This window comes from Diorhabda carinulata, chromosome 9 (assembly GCF_026250575.1).
Source record: "Diorhabda carinulata isolate Delta chromosome 9, icDioCari1.1, whole genome shotgun sequence".
Taxonomy (NCBI): domain Eukaryota; kingdom Metazoa; phylum Arthropoda; class Insecta; order Coleoptera; family Chrysomelidae; genus Diorhabda; species Diorhabda carinulata.
The window spans coordinates 11,126,771-11,145,753 of NC_079468.1; the positions used below are offsets into that span (position 1 = coordinate 11,126,771).

The window sequence follows — 18,983 nt, forward strand, 5'->3', positions numbered from 1 at the left end:
CGAAGTGATAACGAAAAAAATAATGACGCCTAGACTAGACAATGAACAATATTAACTCAATAAGAAATAAATCGATATAAGAGGAAATTATTCACTTCATTCAATTATTTCTTATACGTCACATTTGCATTAGCATAAGGCGGGGTAATGTAAATTTTCTGATGGACATCAAGAATATTTTCTTTTTCTGAAAATTCAGAAACAATCAAAATATCCTAAAATGAGTCAAAATATCAGATTTTAAGTTAAGCTAAAAGCTACAGAAAGTCAACTACCATAGCATAAAGAGGTGAAATAATTCAAATTTCTATCAAAAGTTCTGTGCTATAAAAGAATGCAAGTATGAACTTGGGAACTGCAAATTAAAACATTTTATATATGAGAGCAAAAAGGAAAAGTTAATGCCATTACAACCATGTCTAATACAACTCCCATCCACTCAAATACTACACCTATATCTTCGTTGGTAACAAATTACTGGCAAGAATTGGGAAATGGCAAATGAAAACTTAATTGAAAGTTCCAAAAGACGAAGATGAAACGTTTAATCAAAATCAAAGAAATAGATTTGACACACCAGAATAAGACTGAGAAAGATGGGAAACAATCCTGATCACAAACTGTACCAAAAAAAATAGTGTAATGGCATATAGGGAATACCTTTATGAGATGAGTTGGCAGTATATCGAAAACTTCTAGTAATATTTTTCTGAAAATAATGTTGAACTATTGTAACAAAGCTCATTTTGTAAACTTTATTGGCATTAAAACTAAGGGATACTATTAAAACTTAACTCAAGTATAGAAATTGTGAGGATTATACTGATAAATTATTTTGGCTGCTTAAGCAGAAAATCTTTTCTACACTCTAAAAAGTAACAAGTTACAACGTAAAGGTAAACATTTTTCATTAATATAAATAAAAATTAATGAAGTTTTCAGGGGTACAACAAAATTCACATTACTCTGTGAGACGATTAATTCTTAAGAGATTAATTAAAATAAATATTATGAATCTAACAAAAATAAGTGATTTGGATAAATGGTTGGACAATAACTGTATCATACTCTAGGGCATCTATGGAGTGCCAATGGTTTTTGTATCTGAATCTTTGAATGATTTATGCCTATCTTCAAATCGAAAAAGTTCCAGGGGAAAATTTATACAATAAAATAATTGAACTATTTTAAAGCGGTGTGAAACAAAAACGCCAACCCAAAAATCCTATGGTTCTGAACTAATAAGAGGAAATATAAAGAAGAATCTTCCAAATGATAGAATTTAGTCGCATTAACTCAATCATGTTGAAATCAATACTAGCAGAGTTTGCTGACAAGACCATAATATGTACTGATGGATCTAAGAATACAAAGCAATTTATACGAATCAAATTACTCGATATTTCTAGCATACAGCTCCGCAGTTTGCCATCTTACAGGGTCTTTCCTGGTTGAAGTCAAATAAAAAAGATAGGGGAGTGATTTTATCTCACTCTAGATCAGCACTGTGTGCCATAATAGAAACTTGTCTCAAAAGAACGGAATGTCCTATTTTATGTGACATCAAAACTATATTATTAAATTTGAGTATAATATTCATTTGGGTTAAAGGACATGCTGGAATACATGGTAATGAAACAGCTGATCGATTAGCAAAAGATTTAGTACTAAATGGAGCTTTCAATTTGTTGCAGTTACTTGTTAAACAAAACACCTCTAAACCTCATACATCTTTTAAGCATTGATAACCCACAAACTTTAGTTCTATTAGTAAATTTTATCAAGGATATTAAAATTAATATCTAAGTATTGAAAAATTCTATGACTCTTATAATATAAAGGATCAGAAAAGAGGTTTTCTGTCAGTTTTCCTTACATGACAAACTATAAGGTATGCACGACTATATATGAAGTTGTAAGTCTACCTGATTCAGTTAAATATGGTAAAAAGTAGGATTGAAGTTCATAACAATATCATACGACAGTTTTCATTCAAACCGAATAATATCTAGAAAAATGTGGTGAAAAAAAAATTTAATTTACTCCATCAAAACAAATTTATTGAAAATAGTATTTGAAAAACAAATCCAACAATGTTAATAATGGGGTAGACAAGTTCACTGAAATTGATATATCACTTTGAACATATCAAAAATTTATTGCTGTAAATTTTAAAGCTCAATTAAGGAAATTTTTAAAAATCTGTTCTATTTCTACGATTGCTCTATCATATCATGAACCATTCTTTATTAATGAATCAACTTACGGATTTTCTGGGTAATGCGGTTTTAATTACCCCATTGGATCGTTACTTAAACTCATTCTTTATGTTAAAATTCTTAAATTTGATAGATTCTGTTGCCTGTTATGAGTATTTGCTATACTCGTAAGCTTTGGGAAATTTCATTTTTTCTATTGGTTATAACTGCCACTCGTAAACAGTATAAGCACTGATGCATTTTTAGTAGTTTTCTGTACATATATCAAATCATTTTTCTTTATACCTTGTCAGGTTAAATCTAGTGACTGAAATGATTTTGTTAAATTCCAAATAATTATTTTTTGTTTAGTTTGATAATTTGGGGTTTTACGTAGGTATTATCCTTTATACTTTGATGTAAGATTAACATGTTATATATGAACAGGCCAACGACTTCACTCCTCTAGTTCAAAGGTGGCTTTTTTCACTAGTTTTGTGATTATGCAAACAAATCGAAATTGATGAAAATAATATAATTATAAAAGTACACGACTTTTTTATACAAAGGAAAATGAGAGTAATGGAATTATGGTAAGAAGTCCTTTAAAAAATTCAGACTGAGAAATAGTCTACTAAATAATTCTATTGAGAGGTGAAAGAGTATTTTCAGTTCCTTCCCAATCTCGTGCCAATTTCAATTTTATTGCTTACATATCTTTTTGATTGCTTAGTTTCCCTTTAATGATTTTGATGTGATTGTTCTATAGAATCGGTATGTAGCAATTTTAATTAATAAATTGAATCTATAAATTAATTGAAAATCAAATTTCATGAATAAATGTGAACAAGAGCCAAAACATGTGTATGTATAAATTTCAAATGTTTCTCACGTCAATTCAGGACACGTGGAATTAAATTTGAAAACTTTTTAGAATATTGAACAAAAGAACCTTTATTGTATTTGTTTTGTTTACTTACTGGTCCATTAATATCCATGGCGTCATCTTTGTATTTTTTCTGTACATGGGAGTACTCTTACAATGTTTATGAAAATCAATTTTATACTGAATTATATTGAGTGCGTAGTCCTTTGGCAGCATTTGTAAATATTTAGTAGATTTAGTGGACCTAAAATACACATTTGGAAAATATTTAATTTAATTTATTCCTTTATTTATCAGTAGTAGAAGTACCATTTATACATTTATAAGTGATAAGAAAATTGCCGAGTAAGGATTAACATCCAGTGAAATTTAGGAAACCTATAATTATGTTTAATGTGACTGATGGCTGGCAGTAGATTTATTTCTAGAGAAACTATATTTATACCATTTAAAAAATATATATAAAAACAGGAAAAAGATAATGAGAAAATTTACGCAAGTTATCAAATTCATTTCCATTCATTATTACTTATTTTCTCTTTTTCCGCTAAACTATTGCCAATTACAATCATCAATTCCTAATATACAATCCCTAATCACACAAAATTTCAAATATAGGAATAAAATACTCTTGTATTTTACTTGGGCTTTGAAAACTCAAAAATTAAAATTTGGCATAGTTTTGGTTCACAGCGCTAAAAAATTGTTAAGAAAAAGTACAAGTGTATCACAAAATCGGTAAATTAAATTTATGAAAGGGTGTTTTGTATTTTCCACTATTTGTTATGACTCTACTCTCCAAATTTAATTGAAGATGTACGAAGTAGAAATTGTACAATATGAAATGATCTGTGATTAGAAAATGTGTTACACCATATTATTATTCTATCTACCTCTTCATGCTTAGCATCGTATATGGTTTTTGACCATTTTTTATATTTTCTTTGCTTGAATCAGTCCGGATGTCAGAATTAAGTTTTAAACTTTTTTCTGTTTGGTCATCTTTACTATTATCATAGTCTGTTTCTATGGAATTGTCATCCTGAATACAAATTAATTTTGCATTTTTTACGCCGGTTACAGTAACTGTTGGTCTGAAACAAAAGTTGAAAGCATAAATAAAATAATTTCTGTGTGAAGTGAATAATAATAACTATTACTTTCAGCAAATATTTCATTATTTTACGAGTACAAATGACTTTCTACTGTCTTATTATGAGCGTCGTAATCGAGAAAGTAGGAAGTTTGGGAATCAAGAAAAAGATATAAGAAATCTAAAAAATATATTAGTTCTTACACTTATATTGCCAGACAAATATTGAGAAAAATAAAATTCTAGTGTTGATTGTTAAATTAAACATATTTTTACGAAGAAAGGGAAGGAATAAATCGAAAAATTACGTGAATACTATCCTGAACATGTTCCATCCGATGGATTAATTTGTATGTGGTTATCTGCTTTTAAAATTGGTCATAGAAGCGGTTAAATAGTAATAAAATTAAGATAGCAAATGCAGTAAATATTTCAAGCGAACGGGTATATAATATTTTGCATGGAAAGTGACAAATTAAAAAGCGATCAGTAATGTGGGTACCGCGATTGCTTAGTACTAATCAAAAGATGTTTGAACATCTTTAAACTTAATTCAAGTGAATTTTTCTGTCGATATGTCTCTCGGTTATACCATTATACTTTAGAAACATTTTTACAGTCTTAACAATCGACTTCATTTGAAGAGCGTGCTTCCATGAAAGTAAATTTCATTGCCACAGTGTTTCAGGATGCCAATGGTGCGATAACTACTGACCAATATTATGCTGGTTTTCTGATGAGTTTTGATACTTTCAATTCATATTATTTTCCAGGCTTTTAGAACTTATTCATTTTTATTATCATGGATAGCAAAACGAAATTGTTTACAATGTTGTACAAAATGGTTGCATACACACAAAATTATTTCAATTTGAACTTGTTGTTATCCCATAAGATCAATACTCCCCCGACTTGTTCACTTTTCTATCCCACTTGCTTAGGACCTCCAGGCTCGAATATTTGGTCTTTTGTTGCCGATATTATGAACATCCTCGATCCAACGCCAATTTAATTCCATATACATATGTCTATAACTTGGTATTCGATGTACCCTGCAGGACAATAGTTTTAGACCATCTAATTGAAGTAGTAACATTGAATAAAACTCCATGTCCATGCTAAAGAAGATTATAGTTAGGTAAACTAATTTTTCATCAAAAATCCTCCTTTACATTCTATGACTTTTTTTCACAAGTCTGGGTATACTGGCAATCAATTTGTTGATAGTGTCTTGTGATATATTGCTCTTACCACATAAGTTGAATGGGATTGAGATCCGGGCTCTGAGTTGGTCAACCATGTTTACTTGGATTCATCGGTCCAAAAAACTTTTGAAATCCTCTTCAGTCCAATCTCTATAAGCAAGAACTTCATTCGTTTTTTCTTGTTTTATGGCAAAGGTTTTCGAACGGCGACACGACCGTACAACTTCGCATCTCTCAGTAGCCGGTTTATTGTAGTCAATGAAAAAGGTTCAACTCGGGCTTTGTTTACTTCAACGCAGATTTCTGGTGCTGTCAAGCCTCTATTTAGCTTGTTGGTAACAATCGAATTATCTTCCATGGGCGTGGTAGATTTCGGTCTTCCCGAGCGTGGACGATATTGAAAACTGCCTATCTCCTTTTATCGAGTTTTGTGCCATGAACACAAGTCTTCGATAACTTCAATTGTAAAGCAAACTCCGTTCTAGTTTGCCTTTATTATGTGAAAAAACTATGGCGGAAAACATTTCACGTGCTTTTTTTTAAGACGTCTTCACTGCAGAAACAGAAGTTTAGACTAATTGAGATTATTTGTGGACAAACCCATGTTTTTAGAAGCTGAATAATCCTTATTATTGACCGATGAGAAACAAGAGCAAAGGAATTAGTTATTAGCACATCATAAAAATATAACAATTCAAACAATTCTACCACCTGGCTCTAACGCAGCGTTTGAAAACAACATCTGTTTATTGTCCAATAATAAGTGATAGTAAATAAAAGAATGACTTCTTTAGATATTCGATATTAACAATAGAATATGTAGGTGTACATTTCTTATATTTTTCTTATGGGGTTTCGCTACAATTGATAGATAATTATGTTGTTTTAATGTGGTCTTAAAGAATTGGCAGCAGTGTATATAAGGGAAGTTGCTAACCGTAATGTTTGGGTAAATTTTTAATGTCAGTCTCTATTACAATATTGACAGGCAATGAAAAGGCAGATTTTCTCCTCTTGGATGGCAACTAACAGGAATGACTATTATGATACTTGTATTATCTTTAAATTGACTTTGGAAAGTCTATAAAAACAGATAATCTTGTATTGTTCAGTTTATAAATGATATTTAGATTATTCTGCCATTCCTCGATTACAGCTACTTTCCTAGCGACGAATATTGAATTAGGTATCTTCAAAAAACGTTAAGTCAATCCACCTTTTTGTTAGAATCGGCATCTCTAATGACTCGCATTTGCTATGAGAGAGTTGTCCATATACGATGCAGTTTCATTTTATTAGAGCGGCCAACATTCACGTCCAGGAATTCTAATCTAAACACCAGCTAGTTTTGCTATTTGGTTCGTGAAATTAAACATGTGTAAGTATCTGACTTATAGTTCGCATTTGGAATTGAGGTTTTGGATAGATAATTTCAAGTGATATACTTTTTTCGTTTAATTTATCTAAACTTTGAATTGATAACTTTATTCAATCACAGTTTTAAGCAGTTTACTGCTATTGATTAAGTGATTCAATACCCAGATATAACGGATTTTGCCAATATGCAAATTTTTTCTGACCTCATATTTTCTGTAAATTATTTTATCATAATTACGGTTAACCATCCCTTCTAGAAACCATTTGTTTCTTCAATTAGCTCTAAATATTAAAGGAAAATATTTCTCTAAATACATTTCACAATCCCCTGGTAATTCTAATGTCACTACTTTTCTCTTGGTTCTGATAAGCATGGGAGGATAAATAATCTATTCAACATCATCCGAATAGTTAATTACTTTTTTAATTGGTAGTTCGCGTTTTGACATTAAGTTTAGTCACGTGCTACACCTTTTCATAACAAACATTCCTAGTCAAAAGAATTAAAAATGCAGTACAGATTCAGTGTTAAGCAACCATAGATATTAACATCATTATTGCAAAGTTACTATTTTTAAATCATGACATGATATACATTTAAGGAACAATTGCAAATTATTAGTAACTTACAGTACGATAATAAATGTGAACCACTATTATCCGAACAATCCATTTGTAAAATAGTGTTATTCAGAAAAGATACTGACGTTTTTACCGGATTTACACGTAGATTTGATTGTTAATCCATATTATTTGAGCCACGAAAAACGATTATCAACAATGGTAAGTCAGACAAATTTATAGCATTTGTAACATCATTATTCAATATTATCGAAATTTCGAAAATAAATCCAAACTCTATGAAATCAATATTTTTGTATATAATAATAATTGGTTCCATAACAACATACTAATGGTTATTATTAAATCAATTGAAATAACATCTACGTTAGCTGGGTATAATTTTTCAATTTCATTTTATTAGGGAACCAATCTATTTTCTACCGTTAAGTCAAATTCAAAAATTTATAGTCCCTATTGTTGAAACCAATTATTTGAAAAAAAAAAAACATTAGATCAAAGAATTTTCAGTTCCTCAACTCGGGAATAACTTGCGCTTAGAACATGTTGTAAAATTTGTTCACTTGTTGGTATGTAAGTAGTATTACAAAGAAATTATACATTTGGTCCCTGGTATGGTGTTTTGTAAATAAGTAATGCCCATAATTCTAATCAGATGAAAAAACGTTATGATGGATTGATCAATGCGTGAAGTGTTTGTTTTGGTATTTCTTATCAAGTAAACCATTTTGTTAAGTCCATTTAACGTCAACAATTTTACTATGATACTTTTGCATAAACTAAATAAGCTAAGTAATAATCTAAATATGATTATACAACCAAATAAAAACATAGTCAATAAAAACACTGTTTGAGTGGGATAATAAAATCAACCTTGACTGTAACATGATTCAACAAATTCCGGAAATTTATATTACATAGCATCCTTGCAACATTTTAAAAGTAAATGATAGAAAATATTCACGATATTTTTTAATTTATCAGACGCACAATGCATTAAGTGCATATAGGTTAAAATAATATTCACGGTTATTGTCAGGTCTGTTAGACTTTTGATTTTAAACACCACATAAAAGTTATAGAAAATATATAGAAATAAGTGCATATAAGTTAACAAATAAAACACTGCATTCTAGGACACACACACACACACACACACACACACACACACACACAAACATATTCAAGAAAAGGATAAACAGATACTACAATTAATTTAAAAATAAAACAGAAACGAAACATCAAAATATAAAACATTTTTCCTTACCATATGTACAAGACTTTCCCAGCAATTATCGAATTATTTCAATAAATATGATATTAGTATAAGTCATAAAGGACATAATACATTATCCAAATATTTCACTAAATTGAAATCTAAAACACCAAAAAACAAAAGAAGTAATTTTATATATATCAAGTGCCTTGTACTAATTGTGACGCTGTCTACATAGGGCAAACATCTCAGTATTTAAAAAATAGACTAAGAGGTCATCGATACGATAAAAAATATAGAACTGCATTAACGAACCATGAAATATCAAAAAAAAAAAAATTCAATCATAAAGATTCAAAAAATCTTGAAACGGAATCTATTACACGAAAAAGAGTTTTCAGAAATGGTTCACATTCATAAGAACGAAAAAGCTGTAAATGATAAAAAAAACCTAAATAATTTGAGTAAAATTTATAGCCCTATTTTGTTAATTCTAATAAAACTACAAATAATTTAATTGATTACTGCTATATATATCTTTTTTTTTAAATTATCAAAAAAAACTAATTTAAAAACAGAAGAGACCTAAAATCAAGAACATTTAGATGCATGTATTAATATATCAAAAGGTCTAAGAAATAAGAAATTAAAGAAAGATATATTTCTATCAACGTCAATTTGAATATTGAATTTTGAATCCTATGAGTTTATATTTATAGTAGCATTAATACTATCCAAAACTACCGAAAAAATTAATTATTTCCCAGACGATGAATATATAAGTATTCGAAAGCTCGGAAAATATATTAAAGTTAGTCCACTTTGGTGTTTCCTTGTTTGGTGTTTCTTTATTTTAGGTGTCTTAGGTTTTAAAATTAGTTTTTTTTAATAATTTTTGAAAGATTGATAAAAAATTGACGTTCCGACTTAACTTCAGTCTTTATCAAAATATAATATTGACACCGACAAAATAATCTAAAATATTGCTTAGAAGTGTTGAGAATTATCCTTTAGAAATCTATTATCGAGACTATCTATTTTTTGTTTTCAGGGAGCTTCATGTTGTAAAGGAGAGGATAAAGTAAGTGAATTTTTTGTTTTTCTACTATCTAATCATATTAGTTTTGGCTCTGCTTGCTTAAAACATTTGTTTAGCTTTTTTTAGATATATAAATAAAATAAAAACAAATCTTCATAATGAATTCAATTCGTTATGACAAAAAGTTCAAAATAAAAAACCTTAATGCTGCTCTTAAATTATGATAGTTAATACAAGCATACAATAATACAATATTAGAAACCTTGGAAAACTAAAAGTGGAAGATTAGTTTTATTTTATTGTAGTCCAGTTTATCAAATACTATTGTGAATCCATATCTCAAAACAAGAGTTTATTGGAGGAGCCATCTTTGAAAAAAAAAATATTTATAACATACTTTTGTAATATATCGATGTAGAATTAGGAGAAAGAACAAGTAAACAAATATTTGTTATATATTAATATTTCAGTACAAATCGTTGCACATAGAATATATGTGAGTTTATAGTCGAGCTAATATTGTGTGAGAGGCATAGTTTTAAAAATTATTTTTACACCCTAAACATAAAATATTGATCATGACTACTATCGTAACTTAGACGTTTATTTTAAGACGTTATTCAGAATAATACTATTGTTTATTATTAATTATCACACACTACTCAAAGGGATTCGGGATAACAAATTCTACGTAAAATCGTAAGTTTTGCACGATACCAACGAAACTATAATGAATTCACGTTATGATATTATATTTTAGTTTATACAAAGAGCACACATTTTTCGTATAAAATTATTTCGAATAATATTTGCTTTAGTGGCATTTAATTGACATGCTTTTCATTGTTGGATAGATACAAATACCTATTTCTGGAATGATATGAAATATGATTAATAGTTACAAAAAATTGGTATCAATTTATAGCTAGGCTCGTACCACCGAAAATCTGGTAATATTAGAAAAACGGGGTTGATGCGATATCCATATCACGTCAAGTGTGTCTAAAAATAGGTATTTTCCTTTTTCATGAATTTAACCTAACTCGACATTTTTTTATTGGAATAAGGTATTGGAGATATATCGTTTTCAAATGAATAAAAGGTTTTGAAAATCATACAGGGATTTTTTATTATTTGTTTTAGTTGTTATTTATAAACATTTCATCTTGTTATCAATTTAAATGTTTGTCAAAAAGTTATGAATTTTACTCAAGCTCAAGAGTACGTTTATATGTATTTTAAAAATATTGAAAATGGTTATAATAGAGTTGATCAGAACTTCGAAAATGTCTGCTAGACGCACAAAATTTTTTGCGTGAAATGGGGTGGTAAGGGTGGTAAGACAAATATGGATTTCAAAAATACGTAACATCTTCGCCTCATTGTAAAAAATCGGAATAAATTTCTTCTACGAGTTGTTAGCTCTATTTTACAAATTCTTTTGAAACTAATTCTTGCTATCATCTCCCTAGATGTCCAACATGTACACCATTTGGTTACATTGGAATTATCATGATCATATCTTCGTCAGCTGTGGGTCTGTACTGCAAAATAAGATGTTTCACTTCACTTCATCTTCTACTGGAAGCAGTGTATTTTTGAGGTGCTTGAAGAAGACGTTACCCGTTTGTGTCATTTGCTCTAATAATTGTACCGCCTATTATATCACACCAATAACACCCCACCGTCTTTCGAATTAGATTTACGGAGCATAGTTATGTAGCATGTTTTCAATTGATATCCCAGGCAAAAAAAAAAATAAAAATTACATTAATATTTTAAATTTGAAAGTTACTTATTGGAAACATGCGATTTATTCATTGCATTTCTGGTATACCTTTATTAGGAGCATTTTAGAAAAAACCTGTTGTTTATAATGTTGAATATTGATTGCTACACACCCTAGCGGATCTTAGAAACTCAATTTCCAGCAATTTCGCTTGGCCACTTTCATAGCAATAGTGCCTTCCGAGATTCTAGTGCTAACGTTGGTTATTTGGTACCCAGTACATAAGTAAGCATGAATATAAATATTCATTGGAATAATCACGTTGAGATCAGAACCAGTATCGAAAAAGCCAGATCAGCATTTAACAACTTGGAATCAAATTTAACATCCACGACAAACAGCTAACAAATACCTATATATTTATAGTAACCAATAGCTCTAAGAGGGATGAAAAAGGAAAATGAAATCCTGAATAGAGTTGAGATTTTGTAATGCAGGAGTTATTTACTTATTCCTCGATACTGTTGACAAAGTTCGAATAGCCAACAACTCGAACGGACAGGCACTACAAGAAGAAGACTAACTAAAAGCTACATTTAGATATGTAATTGAATCTATTTATATTAGAAAAATCTCTTTTCTTACAATAAAACAAGAGATAAATGTATATTCAGAACAGAAAACTTAAAGTAATAATTAAATTAAATTTAATTTTCAAATTAATAATAAGTGGTCCATATAATTTCAGTATAAGGGAACATTGTATACTCCACATAGAAACAATGAATAAAATCAAAAATATGTTTCTTCTATGTGAGAACGTAGTACGATAAATAATTTTCAATGTTCAAAATTAACGGTTACGCCAAAAATATTTTCGCTTTGGTATCGGGCGCAACCAATTTTATAGGTGTACTTAAATTTCAAAACATAGTTAAAATTGAAAACATATAAAAAGCCTACCGTAATAAAAATATATCTTATTGATTATTTAACACAAATTAGTTTTCAATGTTTATGTCATTGTTTAACATGTGACGAATTCAAGGATTATGGGTATTTGTTTGTTTAAATAGTATCTTGATAAACACCAAGTTAAGCAATATATAAAGTAATATGTGGGTATATTTCAGGAATACTTACTATTAAAATAATTTATAGTAATAAACAACTGTTATATTTCGTGGGTTTGGTACGTATTGTACAGCATAGTAATAATAGTAAAACTCACTCGGTAATGTTCTCATATTTAGGGTATTTTAAAAAAGGTGACTCCGCCTCAAGGATAGGTACAAAACTAAATAATTGCTAAAAGCTTTCGTAACGCCATACATATATTCAAGATAAAGGATATACACATTTTTAACAATTTTGCTGAAGTTACATGAAATATTTCAATTAAATTTTATACGTTGTGGAGGCTGATACATCCCATGAATGGAATATTTTTATTTCTGACTCTCATAGAGAAAGCTGCACGTTACACAGTTTGTATAAAGTATTATTGAACATAACTTTCTAAGGTTAGATTTATCAAATTATCAAATTTTTTTAAGTGAACTCAAACATTTTATGTAGAAACTTACCAAACGAAAATACATTTACGAGTAGAGTCATTGATGACGTTGTCGAGAAATTGGGAATGTGATTCAAATAGGCCAAGAACCATTAATAAAGAAAATATTATTTCAAATATAGTTTATTAATATCAAACAGTTAGTGTGAAGAATATGGTAAGACAAAAAATACATTTTCAAATAGTTTTGAAAATATATTTTTATATTTTAGACTCCCATAATGCACACTACTGGTGTAATGATAATCTACAAGTCAAAAGGATATCATATATGTTTGAGCAGCAACATTGAGTAAAAAATTAATAGGTTACCACATTCGACCTTGAAATTTAAATGGTGATATGTACCTGGATTTTGTAAGCAATCACTTGGGATTAACGCTAAATGAAATCTCCAATTTTTAAGTATGATGGTGTGCCACCGTACTTTGATAGGTTTAGTAATTGGTGTAGTAACCATTTTTCGAATCGATGGATTGGTAGAGGTGCAGAAATTCATTAGCCTTCTCGGTCATGCAATTTTAATCCTTTGGACTGTACCGATATATGTATGAAGAAAAGGTAAGTTCACGTCAACGCTTCGATGACAGAATTAAACGTCCTTTTAATGACCTCATAGCTGATCTCCAACCGTTTACTTACTTGATACTAGCATCGGTTCACACTTGATAATTTTCGAATCAAATTTGTATTACGAAAACGGTACATATTACCGAGTTTTACCAAGAGTATGTTTTTGTTGGGAACTTGAATACTATATAAGTTGGATAATTAAATCTTACCTTAAAAAAGTTATTTTCAATACTACAAGAACCGTATAACTAGCGTCATATATTAGTCAGATATGAAAACATGGGATGAGCTGCCATAACACATTTTTATAAAATTTCCTTACAATGCTGTGAATAGTTTCCGCAAAATCGTCAATTTTTCCCCAAAGCCATTTATCTTGATTATGGATGGCGTTCTGGATTTTTTTACTAAGCACATCTTAATTATTTTTCAGTTTTCTACCTTTCCTAGATTCGGGGTCACCTTTATTCGAAACAGCATATATATTAGGGAGTTAGAATTATGTAAATCATTGGAATTCCACATTTCTGCTTAACTAGTTGAAACCACACGAATTCTAATACATTTATTAATGCCTCTAGGCATTAGGAATGAGATTAACAATATAATCCTGGAATATCTCATTCCTTTCAACTCTAACTAATGCTGAAGAACCATAAAAATTAGAGGAGTGCGCTTAACCTTCTATAGATTACATCCCATACAAGTTGTATTGAATATAAATCCCAGGATCTTGGGGGACAATCTAGAAAATTGATTCTATGTTATCCTGATAACCGTGCGGTTCTTTGTGTTCTGCCAGTTAGCTACAAATACTTTTCATTTATTCGAACTCAATGCATGAATCGTGAATTTTTACGATAGAAATTAAAACGAATAAATTATGTATTTTGATAACGGAACCGGCCTTCTTGCTACTTACATAAAAAAATAATTGAATAAAAACTAGAGTGTTCAAATGAGAGCTCTCTAATACTAATCTTGTATAACGACTTTTATGAAAATACGAGAAATATATTTGATATTTCTACTAAAATTGTAACGTTTTGCTAAAATCCTTGTGTCAACTTTCTTCTACCTGTAGTGCACTACTTATATAGCCGATATGGGCCCTAGAAAGTTCTTTAGAATAGTTCCAAAACAGTTTGAAATATTCAGGTGCTCTCTAAAATGTACAGGGTGGGCCAGAAAGGCGTACGATTTTACAAACTCTCTTGCGTTTGAACGTCACCGCAGCGTAACGTGCATTCTGCATTAAACATTATTACAAAAAATGGCGATTCGGGCGTTATTTATTGTTCAGCGCTTGTTTCGACGTGAGTTTGGATTACATGACATAAATCAGTGTCCGAGGGAAAGTGTGATTCGATCTTGGGTCAGAAAGTTCAAATCTACTGGTTCGACTCTCAATAAGAAGCCTACGGGACGCCCAAGATCAACAAGAACAGAAGTCACAGTACAAGAAGTAGAAGCTTCAGTTCAACGTAAACCTGGTATCGACTCGCAAGCGATCAGCTGAACTTGTATCCAGAATATCTTTGCGTAAAATTTTGTCGAAAGATCTGAAATTACACCCGTATAAAATTCAACTTGTGCAGAAATTACAGCTAAATGATTTAATTTAAAGACGAGCTTTTGTTGGAATAATGTTGGAAAGCTTTCAGAGTTTCAACAATATTCTGTTCTCCAACGAAGCCCATTTTCACTTAAATGGGCATGTCAATAGACAGAATTGCCGTTACTGGGCTGCAAACAACCTACGTGCAAAACATCAAAAGCCTCTACATTCGCCGAAAGTAACCGTTTGGGCGGTCATATCATCGCACGGAATTATCGAATTATCTATTTCTTGTTATAGGATTTTTGCTTTCCGTAACTGCAACAATTTGAAGCCTATAATCGTACGACATGGTTTCAACAAGATTTCATACATACGACATTTTATACTTCTAATGCCTCTTTGGCAGTCGTAAACTAGATGTTTGCTAGGAAACTGATATCTCGCCGACGTGACATTGCATGACCGTCTAGAAGTCCGGACCCAACGCCACTGATTTTTTTTATGTGGGGATACCTGAAAAGTAAAGTCTATTCCAATAACTCAGCCACGCTTAATCAGTTGAAGACCAACAACCGTGAAGAAATAACTGCTATTACCCGCGCAATGTGCCAGTGAGTTTTTACCAATTTCAGATCTAGATTCGAGGAATGTTTGCAGCGCGATGGTGCACACCTGAATGATGTTGTTTCTAAAAAAATGAATTTCCCAGATGTATATTTCAAATAAAAAAAATGTATGTGGCTTGTATTTATTTTTTTAAATTCGCAAATTCTGGCCCACCCTGTACTATAGCTACTTAAGCATATAGGTATGGGAGAAAGAATAATAATCTATCTAGTTTCGACACAATATTATAATTCAAAAAGTTTTGTCTATAGATAAAAAATTTAATGCTTCCAAATTTATTTATTTTACTCTCGGATTTTTTGTGGAAGCGGCAAATTCGATTAATATAGTGAAACATTTCATATTATCTGTTACAACTTAAAATTTGAGAATACCATTAAGAATATTGTCAATGCTAATCTTTACTGTTGCTATGAGAGAACGCAGATGATGGATAAATAATCAATCAACAATTATTTTAAAGGCGATTTTGTTGAAGTAATTTCACTGTATATAAGTCGTTAGGCTATTGTTAATTTCTTATCTAAATAATTATAGTCCTACATAAGCTAATAATTGTTTTTTCAAGAAAAAATTGCATAATTAACATTCCCTGATGATTAATTTAGGATTCTGCTATTTCGCTTGTTGATAATTTATTTCCATTGTAACTCATTGATATAATCAATTATGTTGGAGAGATTTTCCATTTTTCACTTTTGTGATTTTATAAAGTACCGTATTTATTTCTGATCTTGAATCTTACTTCAATCCCGACAGTGCTTTTAGCTTAATTAATATATTTTTTAAAATCCATGGTTGGTTAGTTACGGCTGTTTAGATGTCCTATGCTTTGTTCTAGGTATACTAGTTTTTTCCTTCAGCCCCATTTATTAAGAAAAATACCGTCCAAAATTAATTTAACTTATCTCCTAAAGCTTATGAAATTAATTAGTGTTAGTCTCGTCTCCTTTCTTTTTAATTATTATTAAATACATGCAAAACCTTCTATTGTAATTTCGAACACGTATTATCAGCAATAAAAGAAATGCTAATAAAGAGTTGTACTCTATTTTCGTTATTCAATGTGAAGCGTTATTACACTGATATAATCTACTGATATAAGGATAGGGAAATTATGATGAGATCATTTCTTATATATTTATTGATTTCAACATAATATTTGTAATCATTTGAAAAATACTAGTGGCTTGTGCACGTACATGTTGCAAAGATTTTTAGTGCAACAAATAGTTTTGATACGATATGGTGAGTGAAATATATTTTCAGTATTTACTTATTACCGCAAAATGTGTAAAACAATCAATCCAAATAAACTTCCAGTTTCTATAATTCATAAATTGATGGTTGGAAACAATAAAAATTCGAATTATTTTCATAAACATCAAAATTAGGTAGAAACGTTTATTATCTGCAAAAAACGTCCTTTATTAATTACAATAGAGCTAAAATAAAGACCATTTACTATGAAAAGGTATGGAAAGGTCTAATATAGTTATCATTTGAGGTAAAAGTACTCTCTGAAAAAAAAAAATATTTATTAATGTGGAATTATATATTTCCAAAATTAGCTTCCCTGACTTAAAACAGAACGGCTTGCTTCGTTACCTTTCTTTGCAGTATGACAACTTTTGACTTTGTAGGGATAAATTCCGTTTGCTTGCCAATGTTCTGGATATGTGTTTTTTCAATGTACAATTCAATTTCTGAGTGATTATTTGAATTTGAAACAACTAAAGTACCCGCTTTAATAACAGTTTAAGTTTAATTTATTTTGCTCTCGATAAAATAAAAATTTAAATCGAAAATTTCTTATCTTTTCCAAGAGTCGTTTCGCCTATCAATAAACACAGTTTATATAATATATAATTAATGTAAGTAATTTTAGTATTGTAATCTTTTAATACATATTTTCACATTGTATTTTGATCATAAATTCAGCCTCCGATGATGAATACATAAGTATACTGGCGTTTGACTACCACATCCTACAACTAAAATATTTATATTTCACAATTATATTTTGTTGAAGACCTATTTTGAAGTGACTTTCTATGTATATAGAATATATATAAATTTCTTCAATTTCTTAGTTCTTAGACCTTTTGATATGTTTTTGTTTCTAAATGTACTTGATTTTAGGTCTCTTCTGTTTCAAAATTAGATTTTTTAATAATTTTTAACAGATAGATCAAATATGAAGTTTCGTCTTTTCTATAAGTGATTTATTGATCAATATAAATACGCAAACTGTCAGTATCAATATCATATTTTGATAAAGTATTAAAGAAACGTCGATTTAATCTATCTTTGAAAAATTATTAGAAAAACTAAATTTGAAACAGAAGAGACCTAAAATCAAGAAGATTTAGAACGCCCTTACAGTCTTATTCTTCATTGTGTACGTTGTTTATTGAGTGTTTAAGATGCCTCCGACAATCGTGAGACCCGCCGATTGTGAAATACGGGCGTTATACAATTTCTTAGTGCTAAAGACGTACAACCGATCGATATTCATCGTGAGATCTGTGAAGTTTACGGACAAAACATTATTAGTGATGGAATGGTAAGGAAATGGGTGAGAGCATTTAAAGATGGCCGGACAAATGTGCATGATGAAAAACGGAGTGGGCGTCCTTCGGTCGTTAATGAAGATTTGGCGCAGAATGTGGACGAAAAAGTGAGAGAAAACAGATGCTTTACAATTTCATCATTGTGCGACTACTTTCCTCAATACTCGCGTAGTGTTTTGTATCGCATTGTGACCGAGAACTTGAAATACCGGAAATTGTGTTCACGTTGGGTTCCAAAAATGTTGACGGATTTGCACAAAACCCAACGTTTAGGCAGTGCATTGACTTTCCTTGAGCGGTACACAATGAAAGTGAAGCTTTTTAGACCAAATTGTTACTGGTGACGAAAATGGATGGCCTACGTCACACCAGAATCGAAACAACAATCCATGGAATGGCGACATTCAGCATCACCCAAGAAAGTGAAGTTTAAGCAAACAATTTCTGCCCGAAAATCATGTGCACTGTTTTTTGGGATAGAAAAGGAGTATTGCTAGTGGGGTTTCGTAATGAGACAATCAATGCAGCGTCTTATTGTGAGACATTGAACAATCTGCGTTGTGCAATCCAGAAAAAAAGACGTGGCAACTTGAGTAAGGGCATCGTTTTGCTGCAGGACAATGCCCGTCCACATGTGGCTAATCGAACCAAAGATCTCATCAAATCTTTTCAATGGAAAACTCTAGATCATTCTCCCTACAGCCCTGATCTGGCGCCCAGCGACTACCATTTGTTCTTGCACTTGAAG

The 18,983-nt window shown here is 30.4% G+C and overlaps 2 protein-coding genes across 4 annotated transcripts in view; one reads left to right on the forward strand and one right to left on the reverse strand.

Annotated features, from left to right (window-relative positions):
* LOC130898261 (uncharacterized) overlaps positions 1–18,983 on the reverse strand; it is an 84,204-nt gene that overhangs the window by 361 nt on the left and 64,860 nt on the right. For both annotated transcript variants that reach the window (XM_057807423.1, XM_057807422.1), the window contains exons 10-11: positions 3,978–4,178; positions 3,179–3,328 (exon numbers count right to left, since the gene is read on the reverse strand). In XM_057807423.1, coding sequence (XP_057663406.1) covers positions 3,179–3,328; positions 3,978–4,178 — 351 coding nt within the window. The remainder of the gene's footprint in view (positions 1–3,178; positions 3,329–3,977; positions 4,179–18,983) is intronic.
* The window catches only part of LOC130898263 (paxillin-B), a 41,122-nt gene continuing 29,344 nt past the window's right edge, over positions 7,206–18,983 (forward strand). Inside the window, exons 1-2 of one of the 2 annotated variants that reach the window (XM_057807426.1) lie at positions 7,206–7,542; positions 9,609–9,638. In XM_057807426.1, coding sequence (XP_057663409.1) covers positions 7,540–7,542; positions 9,609–9,638 — 33 coding nt within the window. In that variant the 5' untranslated portion in view covers positions 7,206–7,539. Of the gene's footprint in view, positions 7,543–9,608; positions 9,639–16,817; positions 16,911–18,983 lie in introns of those variants that run through there. The other variant, XM_057807428.1, reaches the window with a different exon arrangement.